This window comes from Eulemur rufifrons, chromosome 18 (assembly GCF_041146395.1).
Source record: "Eulemur rufifrons isolate Redbay chromosome 18, OSU_ERuf_1, whole genome shotgun sequence".
Taxonomy (NCBI): Eukaryota; Metazoa; Chordata; class Mammalia; order Primates; family Lemuridae; genus Eulemur; species Eulemur rufifrons.
This window is the reverse complement of record NC_091000.1, coordinates 38,385,717-38,409,201: the sequence shown is the minus strand read 5'-3', so window position 1 is coordinate 38,409,201 and position 23,485 is coordinate 38,385,717. Positions and strand designations below refer to the sequence as shown.

At 43.5% G+C, this 23,485-nt stretch overlaps 1 protein-coding gene across 1 annotated transcript in view; it reads left to right on the top strand.

Annotated features, from left to right (window-relative positions):
- RNF175 (ring finger protein 175) overlaps positions 1 to 23,485 on the top strand; it is a 39,852-nt gene continuing 16,367 nt past the window's right edge. Inside the window, exons 1-4 of the mRNA XM_069493392.1 lie at positions 1 to 77; positions 11,113 to 11,150; positions 13,684 to 13,825; positions 21,858 to 22,012. Of these exons, the coding sequence (XP_069349493.1) occupies positions 12 to 77; positions 11,113 to 11,150; positions 13,684 to 13,825; positions 21,858 to 22,012 (401 nt within the window). The 5' untranslated portion in view covers positions 1 to 11. The remainder of the gene's footprint in view (positions 78 to 11,112; positions 11,151 to 13,683; positions 13,826 to 21,857; positions 22,013 to 23,485) is intronic.

The window sequence follows — 23,485 nt, the reverse complement described above, 5'->3', positions numbered from 1 at the left end:
GTGGCCACAGCATGGCTGCTGGGGTGTCGGCGCGCAAGGCTGCGCCGGTGCTAGAGGCGCCCCCCCAGCAGGAGCAGGTACCGGCGCGGGGGCGCGGGCGGGGGCACGCGGCCAGGGTCCTGAGGCTCATGCTAGGCCTCCAAGACCCCGGCCCCCACTGGTGTGAGCCGGCCCTGGACGGAGGTAGGGACAGATGACCTTCTGGAAGATGCTACCGGGGATGCAAGTCCTCCCCTCCCTTCCTCTCTCTTTCTCTCTCCCTCTCCTGCTCTCTCCTCCTTTCCCTCCCCTTCTTCTTCCTTCGCTCCATCCCTCTCGCCCATCCTCTCCCCACCCCTCCTCACTGGCTGCTCTCTCCTGCCCCTTCCTCGGTGGAAGCCTCCAGGGCCCTGGTGAAAGGCTGCGGGCACCTGAGGGGAGGGAAGGGGTGTACTAGATGCCACGGTTCTCAAATCTGAGAGTGGATCAAACCACAGGCAGGGCTAGTTAAAACGTGGGTCACTGGGCTCTGCCCCCAGGGCTTGTGATCCTGTAGGTCGGGATGGGACCTGATTGTTAGCTTGTCTAAACACCGTTTCCTCCTCCTGCTGATGTCCATTGCAAACCCAATCTTACTGTATCTTTTATTCAAAGGACCATTCTTGGGCTGTGACTAGGTACCAGGAGGGCTTGGGGGGAAGATACAATCAGAGGTGTGCCTTTCCTGGAGGAACCCACATCCTTAAAACAAGGAGAGAAATTACTCATATAGTGGGGAAGAAAAGATGAGTATCCCAAAATAGGTTGGATTGTAGGATTTGTAAGAAGCAAGGGATTGCTCCTGACTGGGGAATGTGCAAGGCTGCAGGGGCATGGCCGTAGCGCTGGGCGTTGGGGAATGTTGGGGAGTGGGTAGGATCTGGCCACATGGTCATGACAGGGAATTAGAATTCCAGATGGAGGGAATAGCAGTACCAAATTGTTTGGAGGTGAAAAAAATTTGGGGGGAGAATGGCCATGGGAAAAGGCAGAGAGAAGGGGTGCTGTGCAGTATGACTGCAGAAACCCAGGGCTCAGGAGGGCTTACAGTGAAAAAGGGGAGCCAGGCTGTGGAGGGCCTTGTGTACCAAACTGTGCATATGGGTTTTCTTTTCTAAGATGGGGGGAACTTATAAGGAAACTCTATGAGTTTCTTGCTGGTTTCAAACCCAGATCATCCAAAGGGGGCTCTGAATTGAGAACTCTGTGTGCCAGGAGGGGCAAAGGGACCTAGCACTGTCCACTTTTGCTGCTGCTGTTTGCTCTTAAGACTGGCATCATGCCTTGCCCTGTTAACTCTGCGCATGAAGCACTCACAGCTTTTCCCTTAATCCCACATTGTACCAAGACAATGTGATCCGGGTACCAGCCGCCAAGGCATCACCTGGGAGCCTGTTAGAAATGCAGAGTCTCGGTTCCCACCCCAGACCTACTAAATCAAAATCTGCATTTTAGGCTGGTCGTGGTGGCTCACGCCTATAATCCTAGCACTCTGGGAGGCCAAGGAGGGAGGATCACTTGAGGTCAGGAGTTCAAGACCAGCCTGAGCAAGAGTGAGACCCTGTCTCTACTAAAAATAGAAAAATTGCCGGGCATCACGGAGTGCACCAGTAGTCCTAGCTACTCAGGAGGCTGAGGCAGGAGGATCGATTAAGCCCAGGAGTTTGAGGTTGCTGTGAGCTAGGCTGATGCCATGGCACTCTAACCTGGGCAACAGAGCCAGACTCTGTATCAAAAAAAAATCTGCATTTTAACCAGACCCCAGGGTGATGCATTTGCACATTAAGGTTCAAGAAGTGCTGGATTCGGCCGGGCGTGGTGGCTCACGCCTGTAATCCTAGCACTCTGGGAGGCCGAGGCGGGTGGATTGCTCAAGGTCAGGAGTTCGAGACCAGCCTGAGCAAGAGTGAGACCCCGTCTCTACTGAAAATAGAAAGAAATTATCTGGCCAACTAAAATACATATATACAAAAAATTAGCCGGACATGGTGGTGCATGCCTGTAGTCCCAGCTACTGGGGAGGCTGAGGCAGTAGGATCGCTTAAGTCCAGGAGTTTGAGGTTGCTGTGAGCTAGGCTGACGCCATGGCACTCACTCTAGCCCGGGCAACAGAGTGAGACTCTGTCTCAAAACAAAAAAAAAAAAAAAAAGAAGTGCTGGATTCAACCACACTATACAAGATCTGGGAATAAGAAAAGGAAAACAGATATTTTACTAGTTACTAGCCAGCCTATATCTGATAGCATCCCATCACTTTAAACCGTACTCTATTGTATTTTCCTTCAACATCCTTATCACCACCTGTAGCGTGTCTATTTGTGATTTGATTGTCTCAGGACCTCCTTCAGCATGGAAGCCCCAGGAGAGCAGGCACACACTCTGTCTTGCTAGCTACTGTATTTCCAGGACCAGACTCTCTCTGGTCTGGCAGATAGCAAGAGAGTCTGGCAAATGGCAAATGGCCAGACCTTGATAAATATCTGTTGAATAAATAAATGAAAAGTAACATACAATGTCATAATCTGGGACCCCAGCTCCAGAGTACCTTCCTGGGTAGACACCATCTTCCAGGAAAATGGGGAACCCCAGAATAGGGGCTGGGAAATCAGAGATAGAGTTTTAAATTTGGTCATCCCAAACCATCTGTAGCAGGTGTCTAGGCAGACCAGGCTCCCCTACTAACTGTGCTGCCTCTCTCCCTCCCCTGCCGTGGGGTAGTCTGGGAGCAGCTCGGAACTGCCTGGGAATCCCGACTCTGAAGTGAGGAGTGCTATGGGGGATCCTACCTACCACAGCTCCCCTGGGAGTCAGTGGGTCAGTCCTCATCCCGGGCTTGGGCACTGCAGTGGGTTGAATTGTGTCCCCCCAAAAGATATGTCTGAGTTCTAATCCTCAGTACCTGTGAATTTGACCTTATTTGGAAATAGGGTCTTTACTGATGGGCTATTCCTTTTCTCCAACCCAACCTCTCAGTCCTCTTTGAGTGTCAGCCCTACATCATCACCCTAGAGTCAATTTCTACTCACTCAGTTTATTTCCAAGTATTTTCTTAAGAGACAGAAAAGACACAAAACAATTTTTGTATGTTTCGGAGTTTGAGCTGCATGGGGTCTTCTAAAGAGGGGCAGGGCTCCTGCGCCCTGATCTAGAGCAGCGTCCATGAATTCAGATGCAGATTGTCAGTGCTGTCTGCTCTCCCTCCTCGCACCTGGCACCCCGATCCTCGGCCCCAGGTTTAACCACTAGTGTTCTGCCAGTGTGGGGACCCCAGGTCTTAAACCAACTTTCAGCTGAACCTTCTGTTATCACCCAGTTGCACACCCACTTCTGGTTGCCTTAGGATCCCCCAACCCCCGGCCCTCCAGAGGGTCTTGGCACACCCAGCCAGCTGTTGCGCTGCCCACGTGCTGGGGGTCCTCCTTGCCCTCCACCCTGCAGTGCTGCTTTCCACTGGCCCAAGTCAGTTGCTTTGGACTCATTCTCCTTGTACTCTGGAGGTTTATATCTTTGTTTTTTCTCTGTCCTTTTGCTATCATTCTAGTGGTATTTGGGGAAGGAGCGGAGGTAAACGCATATATTTGATTTATCATGCATGTTTCACTGGAAGACCTTGTTTTTATTTGCTTTTTTTATTTTAATGCAGTTATTACTGATGCTCTTAAACATCTTTCCTTAAATTTATTGGTCATTTGTAGCTCTTCTTTTGTGAATTTCTTATTCCTGTACTTCATCCTTTTGGAATGTGTGACTCTTTTTGATTAAATTATAAAAGCTCTTTTTATATTTAGGTTATTAACTTTTTGCCCTTCACATATGTTGTGTTTTTCCCAGTTTAATTTGTCTTTTAAATATAGATAATTATAATGTATTTGATTTTATGTCCTCAAAATCTGTCAACTTTTATACTTTATATTTTCTGGGCTCCATATCGTACTTAGAAATGCTACTCCCACTGCACAATTATAAAAATGTTTACCCATATTTTCTTCTAGCACTTTTAAAATTTTCTTTCTGGATTCCAGCAAGATGGCTGAATAGAGACATTGCTTGCCGGAGCGTCCCAGAGGGAAGGAAGAGTTTCAGATAAAGGAGAGGGGGGATGGGCACAGCTCAGGTGTAGTTTGGAGGAGGAGGGCTGGAGCCTGCCAGAGACTTCACAGAGGGAAATTGCAAAGCAGAATAGGAGAAAGAAAAAGAGGAGAAGAAATCAGGGAGGATCAAACCCAGAGAGTCTCAGGGCCCAGTGAAAGGGTGAGGGGGGAACCCGTTTCTCCATCCTACACCCCTTCAGTAATCAGCAGGCTACCGAGTTGTTTGGAAGCTTTTCCACCCTCGCAAGCCCAGGCACTGCTGCAACCTCTGAATTGTGTGGAGAACTCACGTGATCCTGGAGCGTGGACATTCTGTGCAGGCTTTCTTCCAGAGAGAGGGGGAGCCAGGGTCCCCGATCTCTTCTCTTCCACTCAGACTCTTTTCCTCCTCTGCCCCTCCGCCGCCCCCTGCAGCCGGGAGGGCAGATCAAAACTTTCTAGGAGCGGCTGCCTCTCATCAGCTGCGGCATCCTCCAGTCTGGGGTCTTCACGAAGAGTGGGCCCCACACCTTCCCTCTGGGGACCTGTAGTGGCCCCTGGGGTGCCCAGTCTGGGAGTTGCCTGCCTGCCAGGCTGTGTGTCTGCCAGGCCAGACACAGAGGCTGGGCCAAATCCCGTGCCCCCAGGACTCGAGCGGGTTGCTGGGGGAACCAGGGAGAGATTTGAGCTTGACTTGGGAGGCGAGGTAGCCCACACTGGTAGAACTGATGGGAGAGTACTGTGGGGGTCTGAGCTGCAGTGATCTGGTGGAGTGCCTATCCCGCCACAGGAAAGTCACGCTGTCAGACTAAGGCAGGTCCCCCAACATGAAGTTCCCAGCCGGCAGCACCATTGCTACTGAGTATGGCGAGATCAGGCACCTGTTTACAGACACTGGAGGGAGCCTCTTGGGGCAGGGGTAGCAAGAGAGGGGCGAAGCTCACTCTGAGAGCCAGTTGGTGAATTACAGATGGCCCATCTCCCACAAGCAGTCTTTCCAGTCTTAAGAGATCACTTTGGCCCCTCTCCCAGCGGCTTCTCCCAGGGGCCTGGGATATGAACTTTGAGCCCTGGCCAGACTTTACAGAGCCTTCCGGGCTCACCCAACTAACCCTGCCCAGCCTTGCTCCTCCACTCACCTCTGTTATGGTGGAGAACAACCAATCCCCTGGGAGCTACAGGGCACCTCCCACTGCCTGGGGCATTCAGGTGCTTCTCCTAAGGGGCTAAAGCCTATTATAGGCACAAAAACATCTCTGCAGTTGGCTCTTTCTTGCAAGCCTCAACTGCTGACAGGTAGAACAACTATATAGCTCATCACAGCATCCAATGACTCAATCAAACAGGGCGTGGCTGATTCCTATGCACAAGCACCACCCACCAACTCAGAGATTAAGCTCGGGGTCCCAATACAATCCACACTGCTGGGAAGAGGAGAAGACAGCAGGATAGAAGCAACCCGAGGGAGCACTATCTTTTAGGAGAGGAATAACAGTTGCAGGCAGCTCGAGCTGCGAGAGGTCTCCCTCATCCAATGCATATCTCTGGGCTGATTGGGGAGCTGCTCTGAGTCTGCACAGAGATACTGCATCAGAGAGCAGGTGCGACAGAGATCTGGTGGTTGCCGATCCCAGGTTTCTGCAACCAACTCTATCCTGATCTCTCTGGTGCATGGAGCCAGGTGCGCTCAGGACTTAGCCTTCCAGCAGTAGCCTTTGCATCACCCCCTCCAGGCTGGGGAGAGAGCAGATACACTTTGCTCCTGTAGTTCCAGGGTCCCCACTGGACCTGTGATACCACCCCTGAGATTCCAGAGTTTAGCCTAGGCCCCAAGACACTGTCTTGAGTCTCCACCACTGCTGCTAAGCCAGCAGAAACCTCCTGAGGGCCAAAACTCCATGTGGGACCCCCCAGCCCTGACATTACTCCTGGACCTGGGTCGTGCAAAAGCCAACAGCCTGGTCATCCACAACCACTGCCTAAGTAGACTCACCCAACAGCCACTGTCACCTCTAGTGGGTGACCCCAGCCAGAGCAATCCCCCACAATAATAGCTGTGGTGGAGAGGGTCGCATCCAGCCCCCAATACAAACTTCCAACAATGAGCTGGGGAACAACCCTCCACACCACAGGAAGATCATCCACCACTGGCTCAAACTGAGGCAATCACAGGGGAACAGTTTAAAATGGAACAGCTGGTCTACAGGCTCTCCCCTGCTCCTCCTCTGATGGGTCAACATTCCAGAGTAGGTCACAAAAGCTCCATCTAGGGTCCACCCCTTCCCCTGCCTAAACTGGAGAGTTCCCAGCAAAGAACAAGTGTCCTGTAGTCCTACTAACACAGAGCTGAGAGAAGAGGATCCAGATGCGAAGAAACCAGCAAAAGAACGCTGGCGGCATGAAAAAACAAAATAGTTTGACACCCACAAGGGATCACAATGGAGCTACAGTAGTGGACTCCACCCACAAGGAAATTGCCAAAATGACAGAAATGCAATTCAGAATATGGATGGCAAATAAGATGGATGGAACTGAAGAGCTGAAAACCAACAAAAAGAAGCCAAAAAAAATTTTTAAGAAATTAATGAAAAAGTCACTAAAGAGCTAGACAACATAAGAAAGGATACAATAGAACTTAAAGAAATGAAAGAGTCATTTAGGGAACTTCAAAACACAGCAGAAAGCATCAGCAACAGACTAAACCAAGGAGAAGAAAGAATCTGAGAGCTTGAAGACAAGGCTCTTGAGCTAACCCAGTCATGCAAAGAGGCAGAGAAGAGTATAAAGAAGTCTGAGCAATCACTGAGAGAGATATAGGACCATGTGAAACAAACTAGCATTTGAATTATAGGTGTCTCTGAGGGAAAAGAAGAAAGAGCTAAAAGCATGGAAAACCTGTTTGAGGACAACTTCCCTGGTATTGCCAGAGAGTCAGGCATACAGATATAAGATGGACATCGAATACCAGGAAAATTCATAGCAAATATGACATCTCCAAGACACATAGTAATCAACTGGGCCAAAGTCAAAATGAAGAAGAAAATTCCACAAGCAGCTAGACATGAGCAACAACTGACCTACCAAGGAAAATCCATCAGGCTAACAGCAGATTCCTCAGTGGAAACATTACAAGCCAGAAGGGATTGGGGCCTCATCTTCAATCCTCTTAAACAGAACAATCCCCAGCCTAGACTCTCATATCCTGCAAAACTAAGTTTCACATATGATGGAGAAATTAAGTCTTTTCCAGTGCAAACACTGAGGGAATTTGTCATGACCAGACCTGCCCTGCAGGAAATACTCAGAACAGCATTATAGACGAATCAGCACAATAGACACCCACTAATGTAAAATCACCGACAAAAGCTAAAGCTCACAACTCCTATGAAACAATTGCACAAGAGGGGAAACAAAGCAAAAAGGTACTACCCAACATGATGAACAGAACAGCATTCCACATATCAATTCTATCTCTTAACGATAACAGTTTGAATGCACCACTCAAAAAACACATGCTGGCTGAATGGGTGAAAAAACATAACCCAAGTATCTGCTGTCTCCAGGAAACACACCTAACCACAAAAATGCACACAGACTAAATGTGAAAGAATGGAAAAAAATATTCCACGCAAATGGATACCAAAAGAGAGCAGGCATAGCCATTCTCATATGAGATAAAATTGACTTTAAAAGTCTCATGCTCTACCAATTGAGCTAGCCAGGCACCCTTGATAAAATTGACTTTAAATCAACAAAGGTAAAGAAAGACAAAGAGGGTCATTATGTAATGGTAAAGGGAAGAATTCAACAAGAAGACATAACAATCCTAAATATTAATATATATGTACTTAACAAAGGAGCTCCCAGATACATAAAGCAAATTTTATTAGAGCTAAGCAAAGAAATAAATAGCAGCATCATAATTGCTGGGGACTTCAACACTCCACTGTCAGAGCTGGACAAATCATCAAAGCAGAAAATAAATAAAAAAACCCTGGACCTAAACCAGACTCTAGACCAAATGGACCTAACAGACAATTACAGAACATTCTACCCCAAAACTACTGAATATATGTTCTTCTCAGAAGCAGATGGGACATTCTCCAAGATTGATCATAACTTAGGCCATAAAACAGGCCTCAACAAATTCAAAACAATTGAAACCATACCATGTATCCTCTCACACCACAATGGAATAAAACTAGAAATCAATCACAAGAGAAACACTGAAACCTACACAAACTCATGAAAATTAAACAACATGATGCTGAATGATTATTGGGTCAAGAATGAGATTAAGATGGAAATCAAAAGATTCATTGAACTGAACAACAAAGGAGACACAAGCTATCAAAATCTATGGGACTCAGCAAAAGCATTCCTCAGGGGAAAATTCATAACCTTAAATACCTACATCAAAAAGACAGAAAGATCAGAAATTAACAAGCTAATGTCACATCTAAAGGAACTAGAAAAGGAAGGACAAACCAAACCCAAAGCCAGCAAAAGAAAAGAAATAACAAAGGAGATAGCAGACCTAAATAAAATGGAAAACAAAAAAATAATACAGAAGATCAATGAAATAAAAAGTTGTTTCTTTGAAAAGATAAGATTTTCTTTCTTACATTCAAATATTTGCTCCATCTGGAATTTATTTTGAAGCAGGGTATTAGGTGGGGATCCAGCTTTATTTTTTTTTCCAAAGGCCCAGCCAGTGGTCCCAGCACCATTTATTGAACAATCCATTTTCTCCTCACTGATTTGAAATGACTCATTTATCATATGCACTTGGATCTCTTCCTGGACTCTATTCACTCATCTGTCTTCCTATTCCTGGGCCAGTACAACTTTCAATTAATTTTGGTGGCTTTATCATGGATTTCAGAATCTGTTATCCAAGACCCTAGTCTTAACTCTTCTTCTTCTGAATTTTCCTGACTCCTTACATGCTTATCCTTCCAGATATATTTTTGTGTCATTTTAAGTTCTAGAGTAAAGCCTCTTATGATCTTGAATGGATGTGCACAATAATATATATCAGAAAAGACTGCCAAAAAGTAAGCCCTATCCTAGAAAAAAAACTGTTGTACTATTAGGAACTATTATTAGAAAAGAAATGTCTCTAAAAGTATCATCATCATCATCATCATCATCCTAATTCACTTTTTCTCTAGAAAATAAGGCTTTCAATATCACTTGACCTAAATAAGTTCTTACTTGTATTTAACAGAAATCTTTTCAGGTATGATTTCTACGCCCTAAACCTTCCTGGTCTTCAGAAAAATAATTTATCCTACTTCATTAAAAATGACTTAGAATCTGGTGGTAGTTTGAAACAGTTATACCCAGGGCTATATTACCAGTAAAAGGCAAATGAAACTTTTCTCTCAACATAACTGAAAACCTGCTTCCTTATTTTAAGCTATTTTTAACATTGAGCACTACAAACCTGAAGATTTCAAACAGCAAAAAGAAGGGAGTACTATAGGTTATAACTTTTATTTAAGATAGTTAGCCATGGATTAAGTACTTTGTTACAAAACTCTCATATAACGGTTTCTTTATCCTCACAATATTACAATGATGTAGACAAGAACAACTATTATATCAATCTCCAGTTTCAAATAAGGAAATGGAGACAAACACGGGTTAGTTATATGCCTAAGGTCATCTCCCAAAGAACCAGTTAGCTCAGTGTTTGGTGGCTGCATGGCTCAAGGCTCCAACCCATCTAATGTTTTCTTCCCCCAGAGCAGAAGTCAGCAGAGAGGGACCTAACAAACACAGGAAGAGATTCAGGCATCTCTATTACCCGAGGGGTTGCTTTGCTCCTGGAACTCAGCACTTGAGCGCAGCTACTGTGACCTCCATTTGAGTATTCAGGACCCACCCACCTGGTAGGATCACCTGGGGGCAGAGAGCCATGGAGAAGCTGCCAGTATCACCCTCTGTGCCACCGACTTCCTATTTCCTGGCATTGTGCAAATATTGCCTAAACCTACACTTACCTGTGTCATCCAGAGCATTGTTCTCTTGTAATGGAATCCCTCAAGCCTCTGACAGAAGCATAGATTTTATAACATTATGGAGTCTGTTTACCTCACGTCAGAGAAATCCTAGACTGAACCATGGATGGAGTTTGTTTCTTTCCATGTATCAGAATTGCTTACACCATTTGAAGAAAATGGGGCAAAAATATGGTTAATATCAGGTTTGTGTAAAAAATGTTTTATTTGCCTTTCTTCTTTGCCATCATTGGGGATTTTAGCTTTCAGACAGTATCTTTTAACACTACTGAACTAGGGACTAAGCTGTCTATGCTCTTTGTGGAAGTTAAAAGGTTATGCCTTTCCAATGATTGGCCTCAGAGGTTTCAAAGGACCAGATGTAGTGGATTAGCAGTAATTAAGAGACGGCAGCACATGGGTGGGCTTTGCAGGTTGTCTAAAAAGCACTGTCCTGGTGATGCTCTGTGTGCTCTCCAGCTCAATCTGCAAGGGCACGAGCCCATATTACTCCCTTCCCTGGGGTCAGTAATGGTGCCTCCTTTATAGGAGGGCATGACAGTGCTCTAAACAGAGCCTCTGCACAGCTCTGTTTCTAAAACCTTGAACTTGAAGATGATATTTATCCATTGGCATTATTTACAACACCAGCAAAATAGATGTTTTTTAAGGGTGCTCAGATTCAAACATCATATCCCAGAAGCCAGAGCGGCAGGGAGGCCACTCTCTACAACCTTGACTGATTTGCCAAAAGAAAACTGCAGGAATGGCACCACATCTGCTTCTGTGCCCTAGGAACTGAATCAAATATTTATTAATAGTGACCTGATTACTGGTTTTTGTTTGTTGTGTTGTTTTAGTTCTGTAAGCAAATTATTTTATTAGGACTTTCATCCTAGATTATTCCAGTACTAGGGAACATCGTTATTTTTCATGGTTTGGGTTTCCCATGTAATGCTTTAAAATACAAGCCAAGAAAATAAGGAGATTTTGATAAGGGCCCTTTTTATGTCTTTCAGATCTCTCACACAAAGCTTTCTGCAGATGATATATGGAAGTAAGTGATTACTATTTTTTACAATTGTTTTGCTAAGAATTATATTTTTACCTTAACAGTTGAGAAGTTGAATGAAGTCATCATTTTATTTGTAAATTTTCCAGGATAGAGAAGGTGGGGTAGGATAGCCATGTGTGCACAAAGAGACCATAGACCAAAACTGCATGAATTTCGTCTGTTTTCTACAGCATGATCCATGCATTCCCACAAAGCAGGATTAATATATCCTTCAGAATATGGCTATGTCAAGTTACTATTTATTTTAGGCACATGATACATCTGGTTTTCTTTATATGCTGTTTCCTGTGTGTTCCAGTACCTATTGTGGGGCCTGTGAGCACTATATGAAATGAAATCAATCATGACTGTATTCCTACTCATAATAGGAAATATTTATTGTATTTATGTACCAATTTACACTTTCAAAGTACTTCCACATAGCTGAACCCATTTGAGATGTGTTTTCATTATTATATATACAAAGTAGATTAATATCATAAAGCATATTTTGTTTATATCTATGCAAGTCCCATTTTAGACTGATGATGAATTCAATCTTCTATCCATATGGCCTAAGTTCAAAGTCTGTTAATTACATAGAATATTAATTAGCTATTTTGGATTTGGGGCTGTAAAAACCATAACTGAACTCTTGCACCCTTTTCATTTTTCTTCACTTCCCATTTCTTCAGGGGAACAAGTGTATTTTTTTTTTAATGAGCTTCTAGAAATCTTTCTTGTCTCCTGAGTTCAGCTTCCAACACAGAAGCTAATAGCCCATGTAGTTTTATTCCAGTCGCTTACCTGATATGGGCTTCAGCTTCGTCATTGATAAATGAAGGGATTTCATTCCATCTGTGGGAACTTACAGCACTGACATTCTAAGAATCCATCTCAACGAAGCTGAACTCAAGCAGGAGTATTTACTAGGCTGTGTAGGCTCACTTTTATACCTTCTCCAGCAGGGGGCACTCCCGGGGTTTGGATGGGGCCTTTTCTGTAGAAATGCCGGGACAGGGAGAGAACCCAACAGGCATCAGGTGCCTTTGAAAGGTTACAATCGTGTGGCACAGACTACTACTCTGCAGTGTTTTGTGACTGGTACCCTAGCTAACTACATGCTGTAACTAGTCATAGAGATTTTGTGACTGATGGAGCTGGGGTGAAAGATGATGCTAACCAACACTTACAAAGTAACTTCATTCATAATTTTGCCCTTTTCCCTAATATTGACCCTGGGCCGCTCTTTTCCTCCAGGCCAGTGGTTCTCAATCTTGGCTGCCCTTTATAATCACCTGGGAAGCTTTAAAAATTACTGATGCCCAGGTCCCATCCTGGGAACCTGTGTTAGTTTGCTAGGAATGCCGTAACAAAATACCACAGACTGGGTGGCTTAAACAGCAGAAATTTATTTTCTTATAGTTATGGAGGCTAAACATCCAAGATCAAGGTGCTGGCAGGTTCAGGTTGGCAGGTACTGGGGGTTAGGCCTTCTACATATGAATTTTGGGAGAACACAATTCAGCCCGTGACACCCAGCAACGGTCATTTAATTGATCTGGGGTATGGGTTGGGAATTGGGATTTTTAAAATCTCCCAGGGATTTCTAACTTATAGCCAAGGTCAACAACCACTGCTCTAGGTTTTCTTCGAGGCACTTCTGCTCTAGGACATCAGACCAAATAACTTAATATTCTAGTGGTTTTCTCTATCACTGCGCAAAACTAAGCATCCAACTAAAAACTGAAACAGCCAGCCATCATCTGAATGTGTATGTCTAAGATAATACTTAGGCCTATTCTTTCTCTCTATCCTGTAATAATTCTACAACAATTTATACAACTCACTCAGGAGCTTTCGATTGCCCCATGGATAATATACTCTCCTTTGGCATAGGCACCACCTACAGTATACCCTTTTACTTGAAAATAATATAAATTTAGTTGAGATCACCAACATTCTACTGTTTTTCACTTTCAAAACTGGAAGTTTCATATGATTCAGCCCAACAGTAACTATTATTCTGCATATAGATACAAATAAGATAATGTATGTGCTTTAAAATCTTACAACCACCCCTTGAGTTACAGAGGGATTGTTATCTTGTTTGCAAAGAAGGAAATTGAGGCTCAGAGAGAATAAATGACTTCCCCAAGAAAGTCAGGCGATGAAGTAGCAGATCAGGGCCTGGAACCCAGGTCTTCCCTGGGCCCATCAGTATTTTTTTAGCCCCATCACTTAACTTGAAAAGACAAGACTGTGGCCAAAACCACATGAGAAACCAAAGAGCTGAGAGGAATTGGGTTTGCTGATAGAATCAGACTCCTCCTCTCAGGTGCCCCTTCCCCAAACCTGGGAGAAGGGAAGGAACCAAGAAAAACTTGGAAAAATTTTATAATCAAAGCTTACCAATTTCTACATTTGAAATCCCCAATTGTTTCCTGTGAGCCAAGCCTGCTTTGTTGTTGTTGTTGTTTTGCTAAATGTGCAAGAGTTGAAAGCTTTTGCAGATGACCTCGTTTGCTGGTTTTAGCCTGCAGCAGGAGAGGATGTTCAAGATGCACCGTGGCCACGAGTCCATGCACGTGGAGATGATCTTGATCTTCCTCTGCGCTCTGGTCATCGCCCAGATAGTGCTGGTGCAGTGGAGACAGAGGCACGGCCGGTCCTACAACGTGAGTCACCCCTGGGGCTGCTGGAAGCCTGCTCCAGCCTGTCAGCCTGACTGTCCTTTCCAGGCCACATTCTTCCTTTGTTACTACTTTGAAGGAACTGCTTGGGTTCAAGTCAGTGGTTTTCACCAGGTGCAATTTCTCCCCTAAGAGACACTGGCCTTGTCTGGAAACATTTTTGATTGTCAGGACTTGGAGGGGCGGGGGAGTTGCTACTGGCACCTAGTGGGTAGAGGCCAGGGATGCTGGTATACATCCTACAACGCAGGACAGCTCCCTACCACAAAAATGACCTGGCCCAAAATGTCAGTAGTGCCAAGGTTGAGAAACTGTGGGTTAAGTAAACCAGTTTTCCTTTTGTGCATGAACAATTTCTGCCAATGCCCAGGAAAAGGAGGATTAGGAATCAAAAGGTTGAAGCTGTCTGCTATGACTTGCATGTGTCCCCCAAAGTTCATGTGTTGGAGACTTGATCCCCAATGCAGCAGTGGGGCCTAATGAGAGGCGTTTAGGCCACGAGGGCTCTGCCCTCCTGAGTGGATGAAGGCCGTTATTGTGCGAGCGGGTTTATTATAAAAGGAAGAGTTCAGCACCCTCTTTCTCTCTCCACTTCTCTCTTGCCCTCTCAACTTCTGCCATGAGTTGATGCAGCAAGAAAGCCCTCACCAGATGCCAGCCCATCTGTCTTAGACTTACCAGCCTCCAGAATTGTGAGCAATAAATTTCCCAGGGTTTGGTATTCTGTTATAGCAGCACAAAATGGACTAAGACGGAAAATTGGTCCTGAGAAGCAGAGCTGTTGCTATAATAAATTCCTAAATATGTGGGAATGACTTGGAACTGGGTAACAGGCAGAGGCTGGAAGAATTTGGAGGAGCAGGCTGGGAAAAACCTGTGTTGCCATAGATGGAGTATGAAGGGCAATTCTGGCGAGGGCTTAGAAGAAGAAAAGAACTGTGGAGAAAGTCTAAAACCTCTTAGAGATTACTTAAGTGATTATGATCAGAGTGTTGGTAGACAGTAAAGGCCATTCTGATGAGGTCCCAGAGGGAAAGAAGAACAAGATATTGGAGACTGGAGGAAAGCCCATTCTTGTTATAAAGTCACAAAGCACTTGTCTGAATTATGTCCATGACTGAGGGCTTTATGCAAGGCAGATTGAAGAGTGATGAACCAGGATATTTGGTGGAAGAAATTTCTAAGCAAAATATTGAAGGAGCTGCATAACTTCTTTTAACTGAATGTAGTAAAATGAGAGAGGAGAGAAATGATTGAAAGATGGAATTTTATAATTAAAAGGGAAACAGAATGTAAACATTTGGAAAATTTGCAGCCTGTCTACTTAAAGAACAAAAAAGCGTGCAAGGGAGTGGGCGAGTGAGGCTTTGACAAGGGGATTAGCATGGGTGGAGAAAAGCCAGATGCTATTGGTCAAGACAATGGAGAATGGCCCCAAAGGCCTACTGAGGGCTTGGAAGCTGCCCCTCCCATCACAGGCCTAGAGCCCTAGGAAGGCAGAATGGCTTCAGGGGACGAGCTCGGGGCACATTGCACGGGCTGGCTACCCAGGACCACCTCAGGATTCTGCTCTCTGCATTCCAGCACAGTGCTGTGGCACCAGCAAGTTCAGGTGCAGCTCGATCTGCAGCTCTGGATGGTCTAAGCTGTAAACCTTGGCGGCACTACTGTGCAGGCATGCAGCGTGTACAGGCTGTGGGGCCATGGCTGCCTCCACCTAAATTTCAAAGGACGTTGCAGACATCCTGAAAGCCCAAGTAGAGACTTGTCACAAGGGCAGAGCTGCCACAGAAAGCCTCCACTAGGACAATGCCCAGTGGAATTGTGGGGTCCAAGCTGCCACAGAGAGTCCCCACTAGGTCTAATGGAGCCATGGAGGCAGAGCTGCCCCCAGACTCCAGAATCGTAGAGCTACCAGCATGCAACTCCGGCCTGGGAGAGCTGCAGTCACAAGACTCCAACCCATGACAGTTGTTGCATGAGCTGAGCCCAGTAAAGCCCTGGGGGTAGGGCTGCCTCAGACCTCAGGGGCCCAATCCCTGCCCCAGTGTGCTCAGAAAGTAGAATATGGAGTCAAAGAAGTTTATTCTCAAGCCTTCAGATTTGGTATTATTCGTCCTATTGGATTTTAGACTTGCTTGGGACCTGTTGCTCCTTTCTTCTTTCCTATTTCTCCCTTTTGGAATGGGAATGTCTATCCTATGTCTATCCCACAATTGTATTTTGGAATTAGATAGCTTATTTAATTTCACAGACTCACAGCTGGAGGGAAATTTGCCTCAGGGTGAACCATGCCTGGAGCCTCAACCATATCTGATTTAGATGAGACTCCGTGTTTTTTTGTTTGTTTGTTTGTTTGTATATGAGAAGAACATGAATTTGGGGGCCAGGGCAGAATGCTGTGGTTTGAATGTGTCTCCCAAAGTTCATGTGCTGTAAACTTAATCCCCAGTGCAACAGTAATAAGAGGTGATTAGGCCCTGAGGGCTCTGTCCTCATCAATGGATTAATGCTTTTACTGCAAGAGTAGATTCATTATCTTACGAATGGGCTCCTTATAAAAGGACAAGTTTGATCCCCTTTTCTCTCACTTTCTCTTGCCCTCTTGCCTTCCACCATGGGAATAAGGCCCTCACCAGATACCAGCCCCTGGATCGTGGACTTCCCAGCCTCCAGAACCATGACAAATAAATTTCTTTTCATTATAAATTACCGAATCCTTAGTATTCTGTGATAGCAGCACATTTCTGTTTGATGATTTTTGAGGTGCTATATGCCAAAAAGACTTTGTCCTTGTCTTGTATTTGAAGCAGTTGCTCCTGTGTCATGTTGTCTACAAGAAACTCAGACCATGTACTTAAGAGGAGAGGGACTAATTCAAAAAGCTCAGAACATTTTCAGATACGACTCCTAACAAATATGTCCATCTTCTGAAGTGATCGTTTTTGTCTAGATAGATAATGTTCTGTGATCTGGAGGAGCTGTGTACCTCAGAGCATCTTATTATAAATATCTAAAGCAAAGAAAATGGTTTGTTTAAAAATATAACATAAACTGCTCCTATGTGATGCCAAAAAGTACAGATAGAAAGTGGATGGAAGGTAGAAAATTCTTATTTTGTACAGGATACTACTAAATACCTGGCTGTTTCCAAATAGTCACATTTTCAGCACCATATAGACCAAGCATCGGGATATTTGAATTTTTCTCTTTCCAGCTGGTAATCTTGACATGGTATGGACATAGGCAGAGCCTCAAAAGTTAAATTATTTCCAAATGTTTTGAGCAGCATTTAATTAAAAATAAAATTTTGTTTAACATCACCTTCTTTTATGTGCACTTACTTTCCATATCTGCCCAAAGTAGGGAGGAAAGTGCCAGAAAAGAATCTTTCTACTACTCTTCAAATCAATAGAAGGCGTGATGACTACATCCACAGAATTTGGGTTTCAAAAACACTATTTACTTGCCTCAATACACAGCAAATAATTTGCCAGATTGAAGCATTGCTCTATTTAAATCAAACTTCCTGCCTATTCATAGCTGTGAAACACTAGAAAACATTACTGTGCCAATAAGCATTGTGTCTCCTCAAATCTTTTTAAAATGAGGCAAGGCACAAATACTCACATACATACTTATATACATACATACATAACATTGCAGAATCTCCTTTAAGAGTTTAAATAACAAAATCAACTACCCAGATTGATCTGGAGATAGAAAAATGGGCCAAATGAATATCTAAGGGCCCTTCCCATGCCAAGATTCCATAGTTTTTTCTTGTTTGATTTATGTCCACACTTTCCTTTATGGGCTTTGTACTGATAGCAACACTAGAGTCATTTATTTCCATGAAAATTTCCTGCTTACCTCTGAGCATCCCCCTGGTCTCCTTCCACCCCCACCCTAAACAAAGGGTTACAAATAATTTGAGATTTGCAGCAAAGGAAATGAATATAACATAACTTCTTTCTCTCTTTTTTTAATATGGCATGGCTCATTCATCATTCTGTACAATTAGATAAATGAAAGATATCTTTGCTTTGGCTTGATCTGCAATTCTTTTCAGATTCATTATGTGCATGCCAACAAGGAAAAAAAAATGGTACCTTTGGGCAGCATCTGATTCGTCAGGAAATTCCTCCTGCTATGATGTGTGGGGTGGGGAGAACACGGGTGATGTGATTCAGATGCCCCGGCTGCCCGTTACCAGTAATGCAGATGTGTTTTATAAGCACATGCCCAGATGGTGACCCCTCTGGCATTAATAATGTGTTTCAGATGCTAGGCTTCCTCCTCGCATGTATGCGCCTCGATTTCGCATATTTCATGTGTTTATTTATGAGGCACAACATTCCTACATTTCATATGTGGCAGTTACTATTAAAAATGAGAAGTTTTAACTGCTCTGGAAATTGATAAAGAATCTTTTAAATTGCTATTGAAATGTGGCCCTCACAGGGAATTGACTTCCCATACAGTTACTGAATTCACAATGCAAATTTTTGACCTTTGTGTGTTGACAAAAATATGGTCCTGGGAAGACACTTTAAAGATATTTAAGAAATTAAGTATTTGCATACATAATACATTATAACAATTTTTTTTTTTTGCTCTCCTTTCATTTCTGATCTCCAAAGCCTATTTTTGAAAGTAGTATGTCTATACATTGACCATTGTTATTCACTATTAATTAAATCCAGGCATCAAGGAAGAGAAATTTGGGTTCTTCTAGAAATGGTTCATACTTAGGATCCACAGGGAGAGAACTAGTTTTATTAAAAATATAGTCCAACTGTAGATCCACAGGGAGAGAACTAGTTTTATTAAAAATATAGTCCAACTGTAGTTCCAAACTATCATAGATAGTAACTCCTTAGATTGCAAGAAATGGATTAGTCTTAGAAATATAGTCCAACTGTAGTTCCAAACTATCATAGATGGTAACTCCTTAGATTGCAAGAAATGGATTAGTCTTAGAAATTTTAGCTTAGATCTAAAGTATAAAATATAACAATAGCATAGTAGTTCCACTGACTTAAAATGAATTGACTCAACTAATCTATTCAAAACACTCTTAACTTTTCATTCAAAAAGTTTCAGTATTTTTATGGGGAAATGTAAAAATGAATCAAATTCTTAGAACAGAGAGATGAAAAATGCAAATGACAGATGATCAGATCTTGAAAGATGGAGTTCATGTCCATTTCCTTCTTTAGTGTCATAAGTAATGAACTTTAAAAAGTCAGCATTGCTTTCCACAGGGGCTGCACTAGTTTACAGTCCCACCAGCAGTGTATGAGTGTACCTGTCTCTCCACACCCACGCCAACATGTATAGTTTTGGGACTTTTTGATAAAGGCCGTTCTCACTGGAGTTAAGTGATATCTCATTGTGGTTTTGATTTGCATTTCCCTGATGATTAGAGATGTTGAACACTTTTTCATATGTTTGCTAGCCATTTTTATATCTTCTTTTGAAAAATTTCTAGTGCAGCCCCTGTGGAAAGCAATGTGGAGATACCTTAAACAGATTCAAGTAGACCTACCATTCGATCCAGCAATCCCATTACTGGGCATCTACCCAGAAGAACAAAAGTCATTCTATAAAAAAGACACCTGCACCCGAATGTTTATAGCAGCACAATTCACAATCGCAAAGATGTGGAAACATCCCAAATGCCCATCGATTCATGAATGGATTAGCAAAATGTGGTATATGTATACCATGGAATATTACTCAGCTATTAGAAATGATGGCGATATGGCATCTCTTTGGTTCTCCTGGAATGAGCTGGAACCCATTCTATTAAGTGAAGTATCCCAAGAATGGAAAAACAAGCACCACATGTACTCACCAGCAAACTGGTTTCCCTGAGTGCACATTTGGGATTCACACCAATTGGGTATTGGACAGAGGTCGGGGCTGGGTGGAAGGGATGGGTGTATACCTACTTGATGAGTGCGATGCACACTGCCTGGGGAATGGACACGATTGAAGTTCTGACTGGGGGGGATGGGGTGGGGGGAGGGGAGGAGTGCACACCTACATGATGAGAGTGATGTGCACTGTCTAGGGAATGGACACAACTAAAGCTCAGACTCGGGGGGATGGGGAGGCATGGGCAATGTATATAGCCTGATCTTTTGTACCCCCTTAATGAGCTGAAAAACAAACAAAAAATTTAAAAAAAAAAAGTCAGCAAACATATAATTTATGATACAGAACTATCTCCATAAACAGCTACCAAAATACTGATAAGATGTTTTTAAGGGACTGAGTACTTTTATTATCAATAGCATGCGGTCAAAGTTGCTAATGCTTAGTGCTGAAAGGAAGCACATCTTGAGTCTTGGTTACTTAGCATTTGGTTTTGGGTCCTCGTGAAAACTATTCTACTTCCTTAAGTAAAGCCTGGTTTTCCGATCTGTGCATGTGTATTTATCTCAATTTCATAAACAAAGGTGCTAACTTGTTCATTAACTTGAACCATACTCACAAAATTGGATGGAAAATTAAAGCAATTATCTGACTACTTCAGGCAAGAGTAAAGAATATTTACTTTTCCCTGAATGTATTCCCTGAAATTAAAAAGCAAAAAAGTAGGTTATAGGATTTTTTTTCCTGAACTCTGTAGATATCAACCTCAGATTTACTCTGTGTGTATTTTTGCTCAAATGCATATGTGTAACAACAACTCTGGGTTTCTCTGAAAGAAGATTCAGAGCAACTCTAAGAGGACTTCAGATTGTTTATGGGGATAGAGCAATCAAAGGGGATTGATGAGCCTGGGAATGTCCTCTGGTTTGACATTGAAAGAATGGCTGTGGCCTTGCCTGTTCCACTGACTTCTTGAAGTCCTTTCAAGTGGTTTTGGTTATTGATCTTAGATGTTATAACCAAGACCTTATTAAAGGAGCCAACAATGTATCCATAGACTCTTTTTTTTTCTAAGCCTCCCCTTTTTATCACAAAGATTACAAAGATAAAGAAAACAAATGGCATCAGCCTTTTTTATATTCAGGATGATATGTATATGAAGTGCAAGCTCTAATAACTGCCCATACAACACTGGCAGATGTAATTAACTGGGCTTGAGACTCTCAACAACCAAACCGGGATCCAGGCTCAGAATCCTCAAAACAGCACTGCAGGGTGCCACTAAAAATTAACTAATGCCCATACTTGAGACAAAAGCCTCTTTGCCATTCCCCTTATATTAATTCTGAGCAAATAGTTGGTGGTTAGTGTGAATGGCATAAAACACAAAAGACCATCGGTTATTGCCATTGTTTAATGCTGTCTGCCTTTTCACGAGAGGTGACCAGCTGGCATTAGGCCTGCTCTGAAGAGTGGGAGTGTGGGCTCCGATAACCGTACCGGGTTAGTGCCCCACAGCCCACCAGCTCGGCTATTTTGCTCCCTGATGCATGACCCTCTGAAGGCTGCTCAGACTCAGATCAATACAGGCCACAGAGGGGTTATGCACAGAGGAACAGGAACCCCTGCAGATGGAAAGATCCCAGGAGCTGCTCTGAAACACTGACCTCCACTTCCTCCTTTGGGATCACTGTCACTTTCACATGGCCGCATGACAGTGACAGTGGCCCTTGCCCCCACAGAGGGCAGGAGTGTGTCCAGAGTGCTTTCCGTCCACGGTCTCATTGCTCCCCCTCCATCTGCCCTGGGAAGCAGTGCAGCCGTTGGTACCCCCAGTTTTCCTACTAACGTGAGCTCGCTTGTCCAGAATCACATAGCCGTTGAGGCCCCAAATGGCTTTCACCTGAAAAAGTCAGAGGAAAGAAAGTGACAGACGTAGGATTATTTTCCAGATAATTGTGCCAATTCTCTCCATAACCTGTCACGTCTAGGAACGGCTTACAGTTTGATGGTGAACAAGTTGCACGGTATAGACATGATGGTGAAGGTGGTTTCCCCCAGAGAAGCTTCTGGATCGTTTAACAATTCAGGCCCTCAGTCACTGAAAGAGACTTTCTGTTCATTTCTCCGACAGCTGGTGACCTTGTTGCAGATGTGGGTTGTCCCTTTGTATTTCACGATAAAACTTTACTGGTGGAGGTTTCTGTCTATGTGGGGAATGTTCTCGGTTATCACCAGTTACATCCTCTTCAGAGCTACCCGGAAGCCTCTCTCAGGGAGAACACCACGGTATGTATTCCACTCATTCCTTCCCCACCATCTCGTTTACGGTAGACATTAAAAAGTATATTTGGGCCGGGCGCGGTGGCTCACGCCTGTAATCCTAGCACTCTGGGAGGCCGAGGCGGGTGGATCGCTCAAGGTCAGGAGTTCGAGACCAGCCTGAGCAAGAGCGAGACCCCGTCTCTACTAAAAATAGAAAGAAATTATCTGGCCAACTAAAATATATATATAGAAAAAATTAGCCGGGCATGGTGGCGCATGCCTGTAGTCCCAGCTACTCAGGAGGCTGAGGCAGGAGGATCGCTTAAGTCCAGGAGTTTGAAGTTGCTGTGAGCTAGGCTGACGCCACGGCACTCACTCTAGCCCAGGCAACAGAGCGAGACTCTGTCTAAAAAAAAAAAAAAAAAAGTATATTTGATGTCCATTTTTCTGGGTTGGGGAAGCGATTTACACTTCTTTTACACCTCTTTTCCCTTGAGTAGCAAGCTATTTGGAGATTAGCTATACTGCTCTTAGTTCACGTTCATTGTTTAGTGGTGTTTCAGATATGCCTGTAGAATGTATTTCTTCAAAGCTGGGCACGGTGGCTCACGCCTGTGATCCTAGCACCCGGGCAGGCTGAGGGAGGAGGAGCGCTTGAGCCCAGGAGTTTGAGGTTGCTGTGAGCTATGATGACACCACTGCACTCTAGCCTGGGAGACTGAGCAAGACCCTGTCTCAAGGGGGAGAAAAAAAAAGACTATTTCTTTAAATATTAGCTAGTGAAGGCAAGGAGAAAGAGAAGTGAAAATATTGCTTAAAATTTCTAGAGCACTATTTGCATGTTTATTTTTAGCTTAATATTTTGCTTTATTCCACTGTAGGTTGTGTCACACACAATTTAGAATAGAACAAGAGTTGAAAGCTGTGTTTCAACGTGAAAATATCTAATAAATCATAAGTAATAGACAACTTATTATTCTCATAACAAATGAGGCTTTACTATTCTGATGGCCACTTTAATTACCATTGCCAACCTCTGGAAATGTACATAATTCCATTGTATCATTCACAAATCTTTTCCGAAGTCTTATAATCACATAAAGTGCCTACAAGCTTGCTTTTGCTCTCTTTGTTCTGTGGGTAAGATCTGAATCTTTGTCAAGATAAAATCGAAATGAGAGAAAGAGAAAGTATGCAAAGTGTAAAGTAGTAATAAGACAATATTGAATTTTGACCTTTTTGGAGAGTAAATCATAAACTCCTGTAAAAATATTTTTACGATTATTTAGCCATTTAGAAATTTGTTTTCATCCTCAAAAAAAGGGGGGAGAGACAAATATCAACTTTTCCTTCTAGTCTGGAGAAGGAAAAATATGTGGAGAGTGAAATCATATAAATAAATGTGATGCTAAAAATTGAAATTCAAATAAATGAATTCAGGTTTGTAAGTATTTTAATTTAATTCCACTCTGGGAAGAGCTTGGGGGTGGTGTTAAG